The sequence below is a fragment of the Lytechinus pictus genome, chromosome 18 (genome assembly GCF_037042905.1).
Source record: "Lytechinus pictus isolate F3 Inbred chromosome 18, Lp3.0, whole genome shotgun sequence".
Lineage (NCBI taxonomy): Eukaryota > Metazoa > Echinodermata > Echinoidea > Temnopleuroida > Toxopneustidae > Lytechinus > Lytechinus pictus.
In genome coordinates, this window is record NC_087262.1 from 22,656,191 (window position 1) to 22,674,019 (window position 17,829).

The 17,829-nt window shown below is 36.2% G+C and overlaps 1 protein-coding gene across 1 annotated transcript; it reads left to right on the forward strand.

The window, feature by feature from the left end:
* Window positions 1–2,528: 2,528 nt before the first annotated feature.
* On the forward strand, window positions 2,529–17,582 carry LOC129281188 (stomatin-like protein 1). Its single transcript, XM_064112999.1, has 9 exons — window positions 2,529–2,618; window positions 8,366–8,548; window positions 9,659–9,765; window positions 10,247–10,313; window positions 10,815–10,897; window positions 11,586–11,845; window positions 12,739–12,845; window positions 13,309–13,635; window positions 14,857–17,582. Exons 2-9 carry the CDS (start codon window positions 8,392–8,394, stop codon window positions 15,060–15,062), a joined length of 1,314 nt encoding a protein of 437 aa, XP_063969069.1. The 5' UTR covers window positions 2,529–2,618; window positions 8,366–8,391; the 3' UTR covers window positions 15,063–17,582.
* The last annotated feature ends 247 nt before the right edge of the window (window positions 17,583–17,829 follow it).

A 17,829-nucleotide genomic window follows, 5' to 3' on the forward strand; every position in this document is an offset into this window, starting at 1 on the left:
TTACCTGAGGGACTAACTCCAGGTATATGATTGTTTACTGGATCACATTTTTTTAATAGCCAGAGATCTGTTTGTTGTACTGATAACAGTTTTATTAATATGAATTGTAAGCATTGCTACTCTATAATAATGCAACTCACGCTATTACGATCCGACATGAATCTAACAAAATTTCCTTGTCAAAAAGAAGCTGCTGAAAACTGCTTATCTAATAAAAGAGAGCCAATGGAGTAAATTAGAAAGTCAAAAAGGGGCCTAAGCTTTCGATCCTAGACGAAGATTCTGCTAGGATCGAAAGCTTAGGCCCCTTTTTGACTTTCAAAATTTCCTTGTAACACTGAGTAAAAAGGAACTCATATTCCTTTGACTGAATGTTTAAACAATGGATGCTTCAATAATGGCTTGTTCTACCTAACCCAATCTACATTTTTGAATGCCCAAATGCCAATATTCTTAAATGATTATGGATTACCAGTACTAAACATGCCTGTCAAATGTGATATAGATTTGCCTCGTAATTGAAGATTTCTGAAATGATTTCAGTATTTGAGTGTGAAATCTGAAATGAATATTAAGTTATTAGCATGTATACTTGTGTAGATGTTTGACTAATCTCCAATGTAAAAGAACATTTATTTGGCAAAATGAATGTTATACTTCTGATTTATAAGGAGATGAATAATTTTACAATTCCATAGTCCATCTCCTTCACGAATTTATGCATTGAATCTGTAGCAATGAAACATTTTTTTTTATTTTTCTTAGGCCAATGCATGGTTTTCAGTGTCTATAATTTTCTTATTCCCTTTTTATCTTTTCTTAGAAAAAGGAATGAATATCTACCAGGCTTCATGTCGAAAAGCCAAATATGTAGAATCAATAAAAATATTATAAATTGTAATATAATTTAGAATTATTGCAGATTTTTCTCCTTTAGTTTGGAAAAAAAATCCCATTAAAACAGAAAATGATATTTCACTGTCTGTCTTACTGCAACTATGCTTTATCCTTGTTTTGTTTTTCTTGTGAAATGTATACAGGCCCATATTGGATCAGCTATTGACTATTATTTCCATTTATTTCTTGGTTATTACCCCATGATATGTAATTTCATAAGCAGATTTGAAGTACAAAGTGAACTGCTGGATGTTAAATTTATTATCTTATGAATGTTTATTATTTTTCTTGTATGTTTTTAATAGTAGTCTATTATCAATTAAGAATTCTTTCTTTATTTTTCTTTTGTTTGCCCTGATTGTGAAATTTTCTGACCCCCATCCCCTCTCTTTGTGTTTCACTGATTCTTTCACGGCCAGTGTGCCACCTCTGTGTGGTTTGTCTCCACAGTCTTGGTTCATGGTGGAATTTTTCCTTGCATCATTTCCGATGGTATTTCTGCCAATGCCTATAAGGGAGAATTCTTTCTCAATATTTCTTAAGCTTTATCCTCCCTTTCCTCTCTATCTATACCTTACTTGAATTTGAGGACTGCTTGAATCATAGTTAGGTATTCCCTTTCACATTTTTTTAACTTTACGTTACCTTGTATTTTCCTACAGTTAATTTCTTTACCTTTTACCTTACCTACCTAGCCTAGCCTTACCCTACCCTTCCTTACACTGATGTGAACCTTATTACTACACTTTACCTTTCCTTAACCTTTCTTCTGTTGAAATTTTATTTCATATTTGACCACAAAAAAGTGGTTTTGTGGCCTTGTTAAACTCATTTAGACCTACAAATATTTACAGAAGATTAACTAGATTTATTCAGATATTTTTGCAGGTTTCAAAAATATTCTTGTAGAAAATACTAGAAACAATACAGTAGATATTAATTGCATATTCTGATGTGAATTATAGGGGGAAATGTTCATTAGTTCTATGGAGTAAATTAAACTGATTAAAAAGTGCAAATCACCATTTGGTGAATTATCATATGAAATATGGATTGTAGTGCATCTCATTCTTTTAACATTCTTGGTGGTTAAAATTATTCAATGTTGGAGAAGCATCCTCCACTGCGATATATACATTATCATCATCGTCATGATCCTCCTCATCATTATTGTTATCATTATCATCCCTTTATCATTACCTTCATCATGATCATTATCATCATCACCACCACCATCATCATCAGCAGCAACATCACCATCATCAATCATTAATTATAATGGTCTTCCTCAACCACATCATCACAATCGCCGTAATCATGAAACAGAGAGTGAGAGAATGGAGTGAGTGGGGGGGGGGGGGTACGTGGGGGGCAGGGAAGATTGTGTGCAGGTGTGTGTTTATATTCAACATTTTTTTATAGGCCTATGAAGACTGGCTTGATTTGTAAGCAGCCGCAGTGGCTCAAATTCCAGATAAAATCAGAAAATTAAAATGTACACAATAATTGAATGTTACAAGTTTCTGGCTGATATTATAAAGGCATAGATGCTATATGTCTCATATTGTAGCCCCTCCGGCCCGTCCCCGCCCCCGGCCTCCCCCTTCAAAAATTATACGGCACCGCAACCCGTACCGTACGTATACCACCGTACGCTGAATCGGTGGAAGATGGCGCTAATTGGAGCTCTGCGGTGAGATCGTGATTAGAAACAAGTTTTGGTAAATATATCACATTGTAGTATTTACAATGCCAAATTCTTTCTCATGTTAATGAATAATGATGATGGTCTAATAAATAAACAAAAATGATATGGGTAATGTTTAAATATAAGCTGTTTAATTGAAATAAGACGCTGCCTAAGGCTAAGTAAAACAGCTATGACTGTCAACGGCTTGCTCGGTGGCCGCGCTGCCGGAGCTGATCCGGTCGGATCCCTAGCTGTCGCCGAATGCTGTTGTCGATCGCTGAGCTCGCGCTAGACAGCTGGCAGCCGTCTGTTTCGAGGAGTCTTTAACATTTTAATTTTTTATTAATTTCTCCTCGTACACAGACAGCTCGCTATCCGATCGTGCAGCCACCATTAGGGGTTAACAATGCAAAATCGCCCGGATGGGGCTTATCGATTTTTGTCTTTTCTTTTCATGAATAATTATAACGTTAGAAAGAACCGTACCAAAATAAAGATTTCCGTTTTGGCCTGAAATGCAACGAAACGGGGAAAAATAAACTTAAAAGGGGAAAAAACAGTGACCTACTTTGGCTGACGTGCAACTTCACTTCCCTGACCCTGTTTTATCCGAACTATGATACATAATAAACATATGGCCATTGAGGCCTGTAATCCCTATCATATGGCAAGTTCCCCCTACAGTAGAGGCGCACGGCCAATATTGGAGACTGTCTCCATTGTGGGAGATTATCTCCAATATCAGAGACTTTTGTAAAGAATTTGGGTATCCAATTTCAGAGACAGTCTCCAGTTTTGGAGACCAATTTCCTTTGTTTACATTTGCTGCAAAAGGATTACCTTGGCGGCAAATAAAAATGTGATAAGCAGATTCCTCATGAAAAATAACCCCTTTTCACCGTCTACTTTAAAAATTCACCGTCTACTTTTGTTTTGATAAGGAATTTTGTTGTCAATCACACACAAAACAAATGGGCTTCTGACCTCAGCGAGACAAAATTTTACGTGGAAAAAAATCATGCTTTTGTTGGTGTTGTTTCTTTTGTCCTTTTGCAAAGAAAGTCTCCAATGTGGGAGATTGTCTCCCCTATAGGAGAGAGTCTCCCAATATTGGCCGTGCGCCTCTACTGCCCTAGTCTGCGCAGTCCCCCTTGTCTTCGCACACGCGTATCTGCGCGATTCTACTAAAAGAAGATACGCAACGAGCACAAACTTTACACATGCAATACATAGACAGGTATTCATAAAAAATCCGACTCAAAATGGTGGAAAAATAATTAATTTAGGGCATTTCATGTGACGGCCTCAAATGCAGCCTTTCTCATCAAAATCCCCGAATCGTGTGCAAATTAAGTGAATGAGTGTGCAGACATGGGGTACCATTTTTTTTTTCAATCTGAAAATGACTGCCCAAGGTTTTTTCCAGAAAATCCTATATTTTCTTTCATTTTTTAATGAGAAATTTGGTACACTTACTCTTAATAATATAAGGAACATTATTAACTGAAAAATTTTGTGAAATAAAAAGAGATTCATGTTAAATCTTATCTCAAATTGTTAGGTGCGCAGACTTGGGGCCCACCATCATACTAGTACAGATCGAGCTAGAACTTCGGTCTCCGTATTTGGTTAGTGGAGCCAATGCTGGAGTTCAGCGGAACAACCAACATAACAGAGACCGAAGGTTTTGGTCTAAGCTTGCGCTAGCTGGGCCAGGTCGCAAGGAGACTGAAAAATCTGCTGTTTCGGAGGGTTTTTTTTCAAACATTTTCTGGAACTCTTGCCTAGTCCTAAACAGATGGAAGACTCCCATAGGACTTTTAGTAGTGGTGGTGGTTCTCCGTGCGATGCTAACGACTATCTAGACACCTGGCAGCCCTCTGTTTGAGAAGTTTTTTATTAACATTTTTTAAAATTTCTCGTACACAGACGGCTCGCGATCGTGCAGTCACCATTAGGGGGTTAACAATGCAAAATCCCCTGACATGGCTCATCGATTTTGTCTTTATTTCATAAAATATATAAAAAGAACTGGACCAAAATAACGATTATTCCGTTTTGGCCTGAAATGCACCAAAACGGGAAAAATAAACTTCAAAGGGGAAAAAAGAGTGACTTACTTCGGCTGCCGCGCAACTCCCACGACCCACGTCCCTGGTTTATCCGAACTTCATACATAAACATATGGCCAGTGAGTCCCTGTACAGATCGAGTTATAACTTCGGTCTCTGTAATTGGTGAGAGGAGCCAACGGAATTCAGCGGAACAACCAACATAAGAGAGACCGAAGCTTTTTGTCTAACGACTATCTAGATCTAGGCCTAGTAGTAGCAACTAAAATATGGCCTGGACTGGCCAGCCGGCTCTGGCTGGGGAAATCCTCTTCAATTTCTCTAGAGTCTAGTTTAAGTTAAATAATCCCACTTTTAATGGGGGAAACAAAGCGTCGGAATGAAAATTAACATTTAACGATTGCAATTAGCTTAGGCCTATCAGTTTCTCAAAATGTGATGTAAAATCCAAAATTTAATTCCAAAGAGCTGGTGACAGGTTGGGTGATCATTCATCGTCGTGTCTCACTTTTAGAAAATACGATTGCGCCAGCCAATCACGTTCGTGTTACCATCATTGCATGATATCTACCACCACTATGGCAGTACGTATGGGATGCTTCGGTCCATGGAGGGAGGGGATCGCCGTGAAGCAAAGTCTCAGTGGAGCATATCCTGACGGAAGTAGACTGATTATTTGGTCTAGATCTACATGTAGGTTGCCAGTGAAATTTGTGAATTTTGATAGATTGCAAAATCATATTAAAAAAAAGAGCATCTGTCATGTTAATTCATAACTCGAGAAGCTCTGGAGCCAAGAATGGTTAGACTGAAGTTAAGTTGAGGGGGGGGGGGGTATCATCAGATGTCACTTGTCAAATCTGTGTTCCATCTGTTTCAGTCATGATCTTTTCAAAAAAAGATTAGACCTACTCTAACACAGAAAGTTATTGCAATTGAATGGAAATTAAGAGAATAACAGGACTAATACAAAGTTTGCCCTTTAGAAGCTAAGTTAGACTGTGTGATTAATTATTCTAAGTTCTTTTCCATTATTTTTTTTTATCTAGATTTAGAATCCAGCCTGTCCAATGGCAATGCAGCATCAATTCAAAGAAAAGTGTCTTAGAAAGAGAGATATTCACCTAGATCAACCAGTAGACGTGTATTTTTGACAGTTAATCATCATCATTGATGAGGATTCATATTGTTCGATCAACTAGAATATAAGCTCAGATGCATCTAGATTCTAACTTTTCCTTGATTTTGACACTCAAATTTGGTCCTGGTCCAGACAGAAATGGTCAAAGTAGAACCTCCAAGGTCATATCAATACCAGTAATTTTTTCCCCTTCAATCTTGACTTGAGTACAAGTTCTAAATGGACCAAATCATTTTGGAAGAAAATAATGGTATAATTCACTAAAAATTTGTTTCACCCACATTTTCCACGATCAACCGCTCAAAGTTGATTTTTGTTTGTTTCTTTGAAGGAATAGTCCTAACAGTCACGTCTTAGCATTATTTTATACCCCCAAAAATAGATGTATAATCATTTCTTGATGATGATGATGCACAGCATTTCTTAAGACTATTTAAATAGTGCAAGCAAAAAAATTTTGAATTTCATGTATTTCGTCCTGAAAATTGAATGTGTGGAGCAATGTTTGTGTACTAATCAAAATGTACAAAAGCAGAGCAGAAAGTTTTACTATTATGTTCTGGCTGTATCAAAAAGGAACCTGTCAAGGACTTTTTGCAGTTAGCCATGAAGATGATATATGAAGATGATACATGAAGATGATACATGAAGATGATACATGAAGATGATAGGTGAGGTGAATGGGTACCTGGCAGGAATTTATTCCTTGAAATGCCCCAGCGCTGTAAAAGGCTGCGGGGCTAAAGCCAGGGTAATAATATCCAAGTCCTTTGGAAGCGCATAGAGACGTTATTTATAATGTGTTATGCGCTATACAAGAACTGACTATTATTATTATTATTATTATTACATATTTCAACAATCAAGCATTGTGAGCACGATGCGCGAGCTGAAAATATGTAATATTCCGATAACAATTTAAGCACTTTTTCAAGCACTGTATAAGGAAGTTGTGAAGTGAATATGGATCACACTTAATGAATAATGCAAGCTGATATTTTTTATTATTATTTTGACCTAGGACCGGGACATTCTCAGGATATTATGTCATCATATGAAAATGATGACTATCTTCCTATTCCTCTTTCTAAGCGTTAGATGAAACTTGTCAATATTCCATTCTGAAAAAAGGGACAATTTAATTATTAGGAACTTTTGAAAATGTTTTTATCTCATTAATTAATCCAATAAGCCTTAATGAGAGCACAAAATTTGTTGACATTAAGGCCTGAAAACTGGTAATTTTAAGCACTTTTGTAGTTATGAATAGGATGAACTTTATGAAATACTCGAAGAGAATAGGTACTTGACAAATTAAATAATGCGAATAATCAAATAAAGGTAAAAATGTTTAATATTCAGACCATAAAAAGGACATTTCACAGAGCACTTTAAAAAAAATCAGTTTGTAAATCACACAAAATAATGAAAGCTTGAAGCTGAGCTGAAATATGTTTTGTATTTTGACTTCAAAACTTGATATTTTAAGCTCCATATCAGCCTCTTAAGCAAGATATATATCATTGAACAGGCAATGCGAGCGCAAAGTGGGGGCAAAAATTTTATATACATGTAGTGACATGAAAGATTTATTTTTATTTTCCAGCTCTTCCCCATATTTTATTCACTCATCTTCCTCCTCTCTTTTCCTCTTCTTTTTTCTTCTCCCATTCTTTTTTTCTTTCTTTCCCCCTTTTTTTGCTCTGCCAATAGGGGGGCCCGGGCCCCTTGGGTCCTCCTGGATCTGCCTTTGATTTCACAACCGATTTTGCTGAAACTTGTTTTGAATTGTTCCTCTCATTTTACTATTTCCAATAAGATTGCCTGTCTTCCTGGGTTTTGGTTTCCTTAAAATGACTTTTCTGAACTTTGGGCACTAATCTTTAGGGCTATCGACTTCTGCATCCTCTTTGGAAATCATATAAGAAACTCACTTTTTTGTGAATAATGTTAATGGCCTAGAATCATTTCTCAAACAAAGTTCATAGTTTATCACCTAAGATCAAAGCCAAGGTCGAAGAAAGCCACCTACATTTCGACTAAACTCAACTGTGCACTCTTCTAACCTGGTGGAGTTTCATAAAGCTGTTCGTAAAGTCACAAACGACTTTACGCATGACTGGAACATGTTCTTAGGTCATAACTCAATTACATAGGGATATCACCTAGCACAAGAAAGGATCACCAGTCGTAAGTAAAGTTATGAATATCTTACGAACAGCTTTTTGAAACACCCACCAGCCTGGTGCGTTAAACCAAAGAGTCTTGCACTGTACGGTATTACTGTTTTTAAAAAGAAGTTCATCTGGAAACAGCAATAAGGGTAATTCATTTCTAACAACAGCACTTTTTCAGAATATCAGACATAGGCCTATATGCTTAGCTTTAATTTGGATCCCTTTAATAAGGACATGACTTGATAGAACAATAAAATTTTCAGTGAATGGTCAAACTTGTATTGTTAGAAATATTTATGGGACTTAAAGAAAAATAAAAAAGAAACAAATATTTTTTGTTGTGCTCATTTAAACTGAAATTTAGTAATCTATTTTGTTTTCATTTTAGGAGAACATTGAATCTTTTTTTCTACCATGCCGCGTGTCCAGTACAGCCGACTGCCAATGACGGACAGTGCAGAGAGCAGCCCAGCCAAGGATTCCGTGGCTTTAGACTTCAGCTCTGTACACAACTTCAAGTCTGTGTTCTCTTACAGCAAGGCTGTCCCACCTTATCTCAATGAAGTGAAAGGTGAAAATATTGATATAGAAGTGGTTTTGAGTTGAGTCTATGGTTAAAGAAAAGAGTTTATGCAGATTTCATGAATTAATTAAGGTTCTAGCATTGTGTTTTTTTATAGAAAGAGTCCATTAATGAATATTTGTCAGAGTGTGCTCAAAGATTTTTGGTATAGCTTGCAGGTTTATTGGCTTAATGAGCTCAAGGAGTTCACTTTTTTATTTATAGATTATTTATTTAACAGTTGGTTCAATCCATAGCAATTTAGTGCCTTGTGACAAAAATGTGCATTGAATGTTTTACCCTTTGTCAATATACGCATAATAAATTCATGAAATCTGCATAAAACATGGTGTTGAACCATGGTTTTAAAACAACTTTAGTGAAGTTGGGCCATTGTGGGAGGAGCCGTGGTGTAGTCTTTCTGACTCGTGTGTTCGAAACCCACCTGGCGTCCTTTGGCAAGGCGTTGATCCACAGTTTACCACTCTTGATCCAGGTGCTAAATGGGTACCCGGTAGGATGTGAAAGTGATTGTAGCTTGTCCAGTACTGTGTGCGCCTCGCCGGTGACTGACTGGAATACTACCCAGGGAGTGGAGGATGTGCACACATTGTGTGCGGGAATGACAGATTGAATCTGATGACCGGGGTAATAATATATCTGTAAAGCGCTTAGACACGTCGTTCCCATGTATTAAGCGCTATATAAAAGCGGATTGTTATTATTATTGTATATGTTTTAATGTTATTTTCTCTTATCCATGATGGTACCGTGCTAATGAATACACACACTTAAAACCCTCATGAGAACAATATTCGACTATCAGTTCTAACATTCCAAGCATACCAAAGTGTAGTGGCTGTAGAATCTTGATTTTCTGTGAATTTTGATGTCTTAATGTAGCAACCTCTCTCAGTACTATTTTCTAAAGGAACCTTTGAGCTCTAATACAAATTTAATAATTCGATTTCAGAAAGCTTACCGGTAATGCTGAAATTTTTATCCCATTCCAAACTTGAAAAGTGGTTTATATAAAAAGAGAAACAAATATGCAAACATTTTGTTCTGTTCAGGCACCCTATGTTATAACAGTTTCTCATATGTTATCATTTTCTGCAGAATATAAGCCTTCAATCATATCCTCTGTATGCAGTACTGTGGTTATTCTTTTGAGTTTTATCTTGCTTCTCTTGACCTTTCCTGTATCAGGATGGGTAGCCATAAAGGTAAGTGCATTCTATCTTATTGATATCATACTATATAAGATGAGATTTTGATTGTGTGTAATTGAGAAGATCTCCCAAATCTTTCAAATTCTCCCTTTAAGGCAAATATTGAAGAAGGCAGCTCCTGATTTGTACATATCTCTAATAACGCCAGAAAATTGACACATCATACATTCAAATTTATTTCCACAGTTAAAAATATACATTATATACAAATAATTGACATGAAGAGATATATTACATGTGGAGGGGTCAAAGAAAGCACAACTGCTTGTATAAATTGGCCCCAATGTAAGAATAAATCATGTTAATACATGTAAAATGAACAATATAATCATAATCATAACATAATTACAAATAAGTCTAAGAGAAAGAAGGAGGGGGGGGGGTGAAAACAAATCAATACAATAAAAAGTCATTACATGATTTGTGTGTGTGTTTCTCTTCCCCCAACATATTAAACAATGTACTTTTCTTTCAGATGGTTCAGCAGTTTGAGAGGATTGTTATATTCAGACTGGGTCGAATGAGAGCACCACAAGGACCAGGTAACAATTCTCTCATCTTCATATTGTATTTTTGTTTCTGCATGGCAAAGCTCAGAATAAAAACTGAAACACATTTTTTTTGTGTACAAACTCCATGAAAGTTCAATAAGAGGCATAAAATATTATGTTGGAGATGTATGCAGCATTTTTTTTTTCCTTGCAAAATAATCTGATAAGAATTGAGTGTTCAAACACATAAAATTATTCAACCTAAGTCATGAAGTAATATTAAATTTTAATGATATTATAATGACATGAGTCTTTACATCATTTAGAATCATGATGTCATAAGTTTGCCTGACCAACTTTAGACAATTTAGGGACTTGAAGGATGTATTGCATGTTTATTGGCATAAGTGAGGTGATCTGTTGAATCACCATATTCGAGCACTATCAATAATGTTGCGGACTTTATTGAGCAAGGCTTCAAGCTCTTTAAAATATTAGAATGTATTAGAATTTCATTATTATTTATTTGGTTTGATTATCTCTTATTTTCAGGAGTGGTTCTCGTCAATCCTTTTATTGATAAGTGGCAGATAGTTGACATGAGAACCAGAGCCTTCAATGTTCCACCGCAACAAGTGAGTCTGAATCAAAATAGTCTGTTTATACACAGGCTAAAAAGAAAAAAAAAGTAACTTTGTGAGAAAGTTGTCAAATTTTGATGTCTGTGTTGTAGTATAGTGTTTTGTTGGATGAAAAAAAGACATCCAGGAATACAAGGGTTTTGAAATATTTTGATGTTTTTTTTAAATGTCTTGTACTGAATTCAGCCATTCAATTCAGGAGCATCATTTGGTTAGTCTGCAGGCGCAGACCCTGATTGCAACTTTGAAGAACAGGTTGGTCTTCACACCAGACTAGCACAAGTGGAACTTGTTGTTTCATGAGAGGGATCTTCTGTGCACTTGCAGAAAGAGTTGCATTTATACCATTATAAAAATCCAGTGTAAGTCCTAAATGGTTACTTTTGATTGTCAATGAGTACTGAAAAGTTAGTACACTACTGATGGTTTCTTGCAAGATAGTGATTTCTAAACTTCAGTTTTATGTAGCCTATTGTTTCTTTGGTAATTCATTGAAAATATTGATTTACTGGCCAAAATACTGATTTTCAGCTTTTGATATCTTTCAATGCTCTTCTTCATGTTGGCAGCTCTGCTGGCATCAGATCTTCCAGTCATTTTGATTTTGGAGAAAAGTTCAGTTTTGTGAAGTTGATAGCACTTGTCCCCTTGTACTTTCACTTGTTCTTTTTGTCTTTCTCAGCTGTTGACGTCCAATGGTGCTGCCATCTCAGCGGGTGCGATAGTCTACCACCGCATCATGGACGTGGCGCTGTCGATAGCTTCCATCCAGGACATGAACCACGCCATGCGGAACCTTGGACACACCATCCTCCTCAACCTACTCAGCTCCAGGGAACTCTCTGCCATCGAACGGGACAAAGCCCTCATCAACGCTGAGATGCAGGATCTTATGAACACTGCCACGTTGAACTGGGGCGTAGAAATCAGCAGAGCAGAAATGTGAGTTTTGATTAGGGTTTATATGGATCACCTAAAGTCAGGGAATTAAACAATATGCATTTCCAGAAAAAAAAATCTTCTCTTGGGTTTGGACATTAAAAGAGCAGAAATATGAGCTTTGTTAGGGTTTATACTAGTCACAAAGTCTCTTAGAAAATCAGAGATTTTATAAATGCTTATTTCTAGAAACGAAAAGTCACTCTGATTTGGGGCATGTAAATGAGGCAAGCAGAAATGTGAGCTTTATTCAGCATTTTTATTAGTCACAAAATTTCTGTTAAGTCACAGTTTGATAGCTATTTCCAGAAGCAATAATTTAGGGGAAGTCATAGTATTCAATAATAACTTCTGGAAAGTCATGGATAATAATCTTTTCAAGCCATTTTTGCAATCTACTATTTGGGTTGAGCCTGTGTGCTATTTTAGTTACTTTGCAAATCAGCAGGTCAATCATATACGGAAGTTTTTTTTATGCCTCCGCCCTCTGGAGGTGGTTGCCATAGGCATGTGCTTTCAGGTTGTTGATCCGTCCTTCTTTCCTTCCTGTTTTCATTCTCTTCAAACTTATAAATGCTTGATGGATCAACACCAGCTCATAGAAGTGATGATTGGATTAGTTTTGACATGTCAGAGGTCATAATATTTAGCGTCGTGTTGTTGCAGGAACGCCCTTAGCACATACTTTCGTGCATTGTATGCGGGCAGAAACGCCCCTAGTTGCGCGCATAAAGGCATTGCTTGAGGGCGTTCCTGCACCGATAGGGTGCGCGGAAGTGTGATGCTAAGAGTGTTCCTGCACCGACATGACGATGTATACTCAGAACTTGCTTGTTCTTGTGATAACTAATGAAGAAGAACTGTACAATGTTTTTACATGTTTTATATTCTTATAGTTCTGAAATCACAGTGATTCAAGACGCCACGTCAGCTTCTGTAGACTTCCAGAAGGTGACTGGAGTCCTGGGCCAAGTTGCAGGACAAATGGCAGGACAAATGGCAGGTATGAGAACAAATTATTACTGCATTTCATGAATTTTCTATTTGAATGACAGTTCTTGTACAGATATTCTGATGAACAGTTTCTGTGTTACCAATGCTCTTCCTTGTAGAAATAAATGTTATAAATACTGTATTTAGAGCAGGCAAATATAATGGTTGTCTGGGGAGATTGACATTAAGAAAATGATCAATACTAAGAATGGAGGTGGAATAAAAAAAAATTATCGAGCATTCATCATGCAAAAATTACATTTATCACTTTTCTTTTAATCGATGCTATGGCAATATTTTATGTCATTTTTAATTGACACTTGACAGTCTAAAATAGCTTACATTCATTTGCAAAATTTATGAACATGGAATTGGTATGAAAAGCAATGCATGTGCAGTATCCAGTAAATGCATAGGTGTACCTCTTCACTATATATACTAATTTAAAAGCTTGTCTGCTCATCAATTCATAGCTGGAGCCAAACCCCAAAAGGGAGAGCCGTCATCGGCCCTTGCATCCCTCCTCTCCATGGTAACCACATCACCAAACCAAACCCCTGCCCTCACCATGGCATCCTCACCCAACACCTACCACCAACCACGCCTTACGGTACCCCATTCTGTACCCGTCGCATCAAACCTGGTGGAGCTGGGGGGTAATACTCCAGCCACGCCCGAACAACTCATCCAGCTGGTCCAACCGGTATTGGACGAGCAGCTAGTGGAAGAAGTAGGTGCGGTCTTCAAGTTCAACGTGACCGGTGCAAGCGGTGGACTTTATTATCTGGATTTAGCCAGAGGTATGTGTCTTGTATCGCCCCATTATCTATCTATTTTAACATAAGTCAAGTTGTGGTAACAGTAAAATAAATTCCAAGAGAATCCAACAAAATTAGTATTAAAGTGTTTGTAAGTTGAACTTTTATGTAGAGACATAATAATTTCCCAAACAATTCTTTTTGAAAGTGATTTATTTCTCAATGATTAGCAAATGGAATTCTGTACATTATCGGTTTTTACCTTGTATGCATATTTGTTTTGTTGATCTTTAGCTTGTTTTCATTATTTTGGTGATTTTCTTTAACAGCTTGCTGAAACAGTGTCAGACTGTGATCCTCTATGGTTATTCAATATCAATTTAACCCTTGTTTGAAAGCGTAACTGTGCTGTAACACATGCTTTGCCATAGGGCCATGTGAATGAGGATAGACTTGATAATTACACCATTTCACAAAACATTCAGAATTTTCTTGTTACTTTTGGTTTTAAAATTGTGATGTTACTCTTTATTGAAAACTCAGGGGTTCTTGGTACAATTCTGTAAATATTTCATTATTTGACAAATATTGTAATACACCAAATTGTGTATATTTTTGGTAGGTACATGTTTATAATATAAAACTACATATAAAAATATTGCATCCTGGGTAAGGCTCCAGGCTCCCTATGAGTAGTTTTTGTGTGTATGTTTTGGCATTTAACTCAATTTATTAAGCTAGTAGAATGCTAATTTTTGGCGAACATATAGATTTTTACATTTCTAACGAAACTCTACAAAAAATAATTGATTTCTTATGTACCTTATTGTTTTTTTAATTCTTATGTATTTCTTTGTTTTTTCACACCTTTGTTTTTTTCGATGAACTTTGTCGGGGACACTTTTGCGATCATAAATAACAAGATATATCCATCTAAACCAACAAAAGTAAAAATAATCATACATTTATGATTTTTGGTTGAAAAACACAATCTGCATTGACTTTGTACACGAAATCACGTTTTTGAGCAATTTTGGGACCGGCATGCGCTTACAAAATATTGCGTAATTTCAGAACCGCGTACCCGGGCGTCGCAAATTTGGTTTCAAAAGATGCGGAAGACTTGAAAGTAAGAAGTCAGTGAGCGACGCGGTCAAAAAAATTTGCACGGCGGCGTAGCGGCGAAATTTGTTGAGAGGGGGTCAAATCCCCCCAGTTTAATAATGGTTAATTCATGTATTCTCTTCTTGTGCTGTATAACAGGTGCAGGTCAAGTAGGTGTTGGACCACCCCCTTGCACCCCTGATGTCACCCTAACCATGTCTATTGATGACATGCGGGCCATGTTTGAAGGAGAGCTACGCCCCGCTGTGGCCTACATGTCGGGTCGTCTGGAGCTTGAAGGGGATAGGAATATCGCCATGACACTGGAGAAAGTCATCAGTAGAATACGAGAGGGCCACAGGTGATTGTGGAAGCTCTGGATGAGATCAAAAGTCAATAGCTTCATCGGGATCAAGCAGCCTTTCATCAGACTCCCAACTTAGTGACACTTGTCTGGTTTTAACTTGAATTTGTGCTATCATTTTCTGTTGTTTAGAAATGAGTACTGTACATGTATGCACATGCTTTTTCTCTTGGAGGGAATGAGATTGGGTAGCTAATTAAGTCACACAAACTGACAAAGGTAACTTTTGTAGGTTATTAATTTGAATCGATTCATAAAAAGAATGTCCTTTTGTATAACAGGTTGAAATCTGTAGAACTTTGATATTCAGAGAACTTATACTTGATAATGATAATAACAGTGGGTTCTTATAGATATGTCAAATATTACAGCAGACCTAAGCTCTTTATATATGACAAGATGGCTCTTGATGGGACACAGTAACCAATTTTTTTGCAAGGACTACTTTTCCTTTGTGGAGGTGCTTGACCAAGTAGTCTAAGGTCCCTGACTACACACTGGAAAGTCCAGGGTTCAAAACCTAGCCATGTTACCCATACCCCTGAGTGAAGCATTGTTTTCTGAATTTGCTCTGTCAAATGTTGATGTCTTTTGGAATTATTACCTTAAAAGTCAATCACAAACAATCATGTGATTGATACATGCCTATAAAAACTCAATTACACACACACACCTAGACCACAAGCTATTTACAACAGGGGGATATTATAAAGTGGACTTACATTAATCTTTTTTTTTATTTATTTTTTTATTTATCTTTGCGTCAATCCTCGCTCATTGGCCTTGGACATTCTGTGTTCTCTCTCAATATCCCACTTGTGCTGTAATATGAAATTATTCCCTATCTAGAAATTACTTTTCAAAAATATTGGAATTTTAGGCCTGGATATCTTGGATATATTATTAAGTGAATCAATTTATATCAATGAATTTGTAAGATTTGCCTTACACAAACATTTTAAGTCATAGCATGAAATTGGAATATTGATCGAATGAAGAATAATTCCTCCTTGAATATATAGATATGAGTGCGAGATCAAGGTAACAAAAAAGGCACAAGTAAAAAGGAAATGACAGTTTAATAAACATCAAAGATGCTGAAAGGGACAAATGGAAGGGAAGTTGGAAATGTTATTTCCCCCGAGATATGCTGCTATCTACAATGATATCATTATTTTTGTTATTATTTTGACATTGCTATGCATGGGAACGTAATGGTGCATGATTTTCTTGGAATGCTAATGTACTTAATGTGTCACATATAATTTCTACTTATTGCAATATAAAGTTATGTACCATATTTATGCAACTGGATGTACTAGCATTACAATTATTTATTTAGCAACACATTGCAAGTGTTTCCCTCTTTAATAATCATAATAGTGTACCTGTTTTCTGTCAGTGTAAGTTTAATGTGTATATTCTAGATTTAATTTGCATGCCAACTCACATTACACCTATCGTTTTTGTTTCCTAGTACTCGCGTTGTGTTTGTGCTGTAAATAATTGTGATGTAAAGTATTATGTGTACGATAGATTTGTAGATAATAAGAAATAGTTTTATTGTGTAAATAAAATACATGTACATGGAGACATAGTATATATTTTTAGTATACTGTTATTGTTTAGTCAACTACTAGTATGATGCCAAAAATCAATTCACTTTGATCATTGTTAAAAGGGGTATATTACATAATTGACCTGTGATTCATTGAATAGATTCAGATTTATTTACAACAGAACATAAAGAATAATACAAATTATTTTCATACATGTATAACAGACATTTACAATACAAATCATTGTCATAATTATATTTAATAGCATCAATGATAATTAACATATAAAAATATTTACAAAATATGATACATTTTGTTGACAAATTATAATATATAATTTAAATATGAGAAAGGCCCGAACCAAGGCAAAGGCACACTCATCCCGTGCTTGGCTTCAGCTCCCAGTGGGATGTGTTCACCGATTTCTTCGCAGTGGAAACTATGCTAAAATTATTTTTGCATAAAGTTTGTTCAAGCAATCTTACCTCAAACAGAAAAACAGCATGTTGGGTCAAAGCACTATTCTGAAATAAAAAATCCTTTAACATCTCCTTTCCTTTGATTAAAAAGAAATTAGACAAGATTACATTTACCCTTTTATCAAGGCCTCCATCTGATAAGTGTATAGGGTCTGATGCTAAAAGACTACACTCATGAACTACCTTGCCAACTTTCCTTGGCATGAAAACACATAATTCATGTCATCTGTTTCAAGAAAAATGTGTATGATATATGTGTATGATTCAAATAAGTTTTATATCAAAGCCTGTACTGATTTAATCTCATCAATGTACTACCCCCCCCCCCAAAAAAAAAGAAGAGTATTTCTTGAAGATGATGCATGTCCATTACATTTAATTTTGTCTTCTATGAGTCAGTTGCCAAAGCACAATGTACAATCAATCTCAAAGACATTGTGGGAATTAAAATCAAGAGCAAGGCTGTTTGTGGATAATTGTAAATTATTTTCTATCTCATCAATGTTTGTGCAATAGTAAATTGTATTATGAAAAAATGCAACTTTTTATGAGGTTTTTGTCTTGTGGTGGTTATGGGATGCCTCTCGGTGGAGGCTTTGGTGCATTGCACAGTGGTACAATGAGAAATAATTGAAAGTGGAAATAAATAGGAAATATAAGAGGTATAAACCTGAGGAACGGAATGAGAGGAGGGAAGGATATTTGTGGGGGGGGGGAGGAAAAAAGATAG

Excerpts from the sequence above, each read along its gene's own strand:
- LOC129281188 (XM_064112999.1), top strand. The coding sequence starts at position 8,392 with ATGCCGCGTGTCCAGTACAGCCGACTGCCAATGACGGACAGTGCAGAG. Across the intron at positions 10,314-10,814 it reads GAGAGCACCACAAGGACCAG|GAGTGGTTCTCGTCAATCCT; the intron begins GTAACAATTCTC and ends TCTTATTTTCAG. Across the intron at positions 11,846-12,738 it reads GAAATCAGCAGAGCAGAAAT|TTCTGAAATCACAGTGATTC; the intron begins GTGAGTTTTGAT and ends ATATTCTTATAG.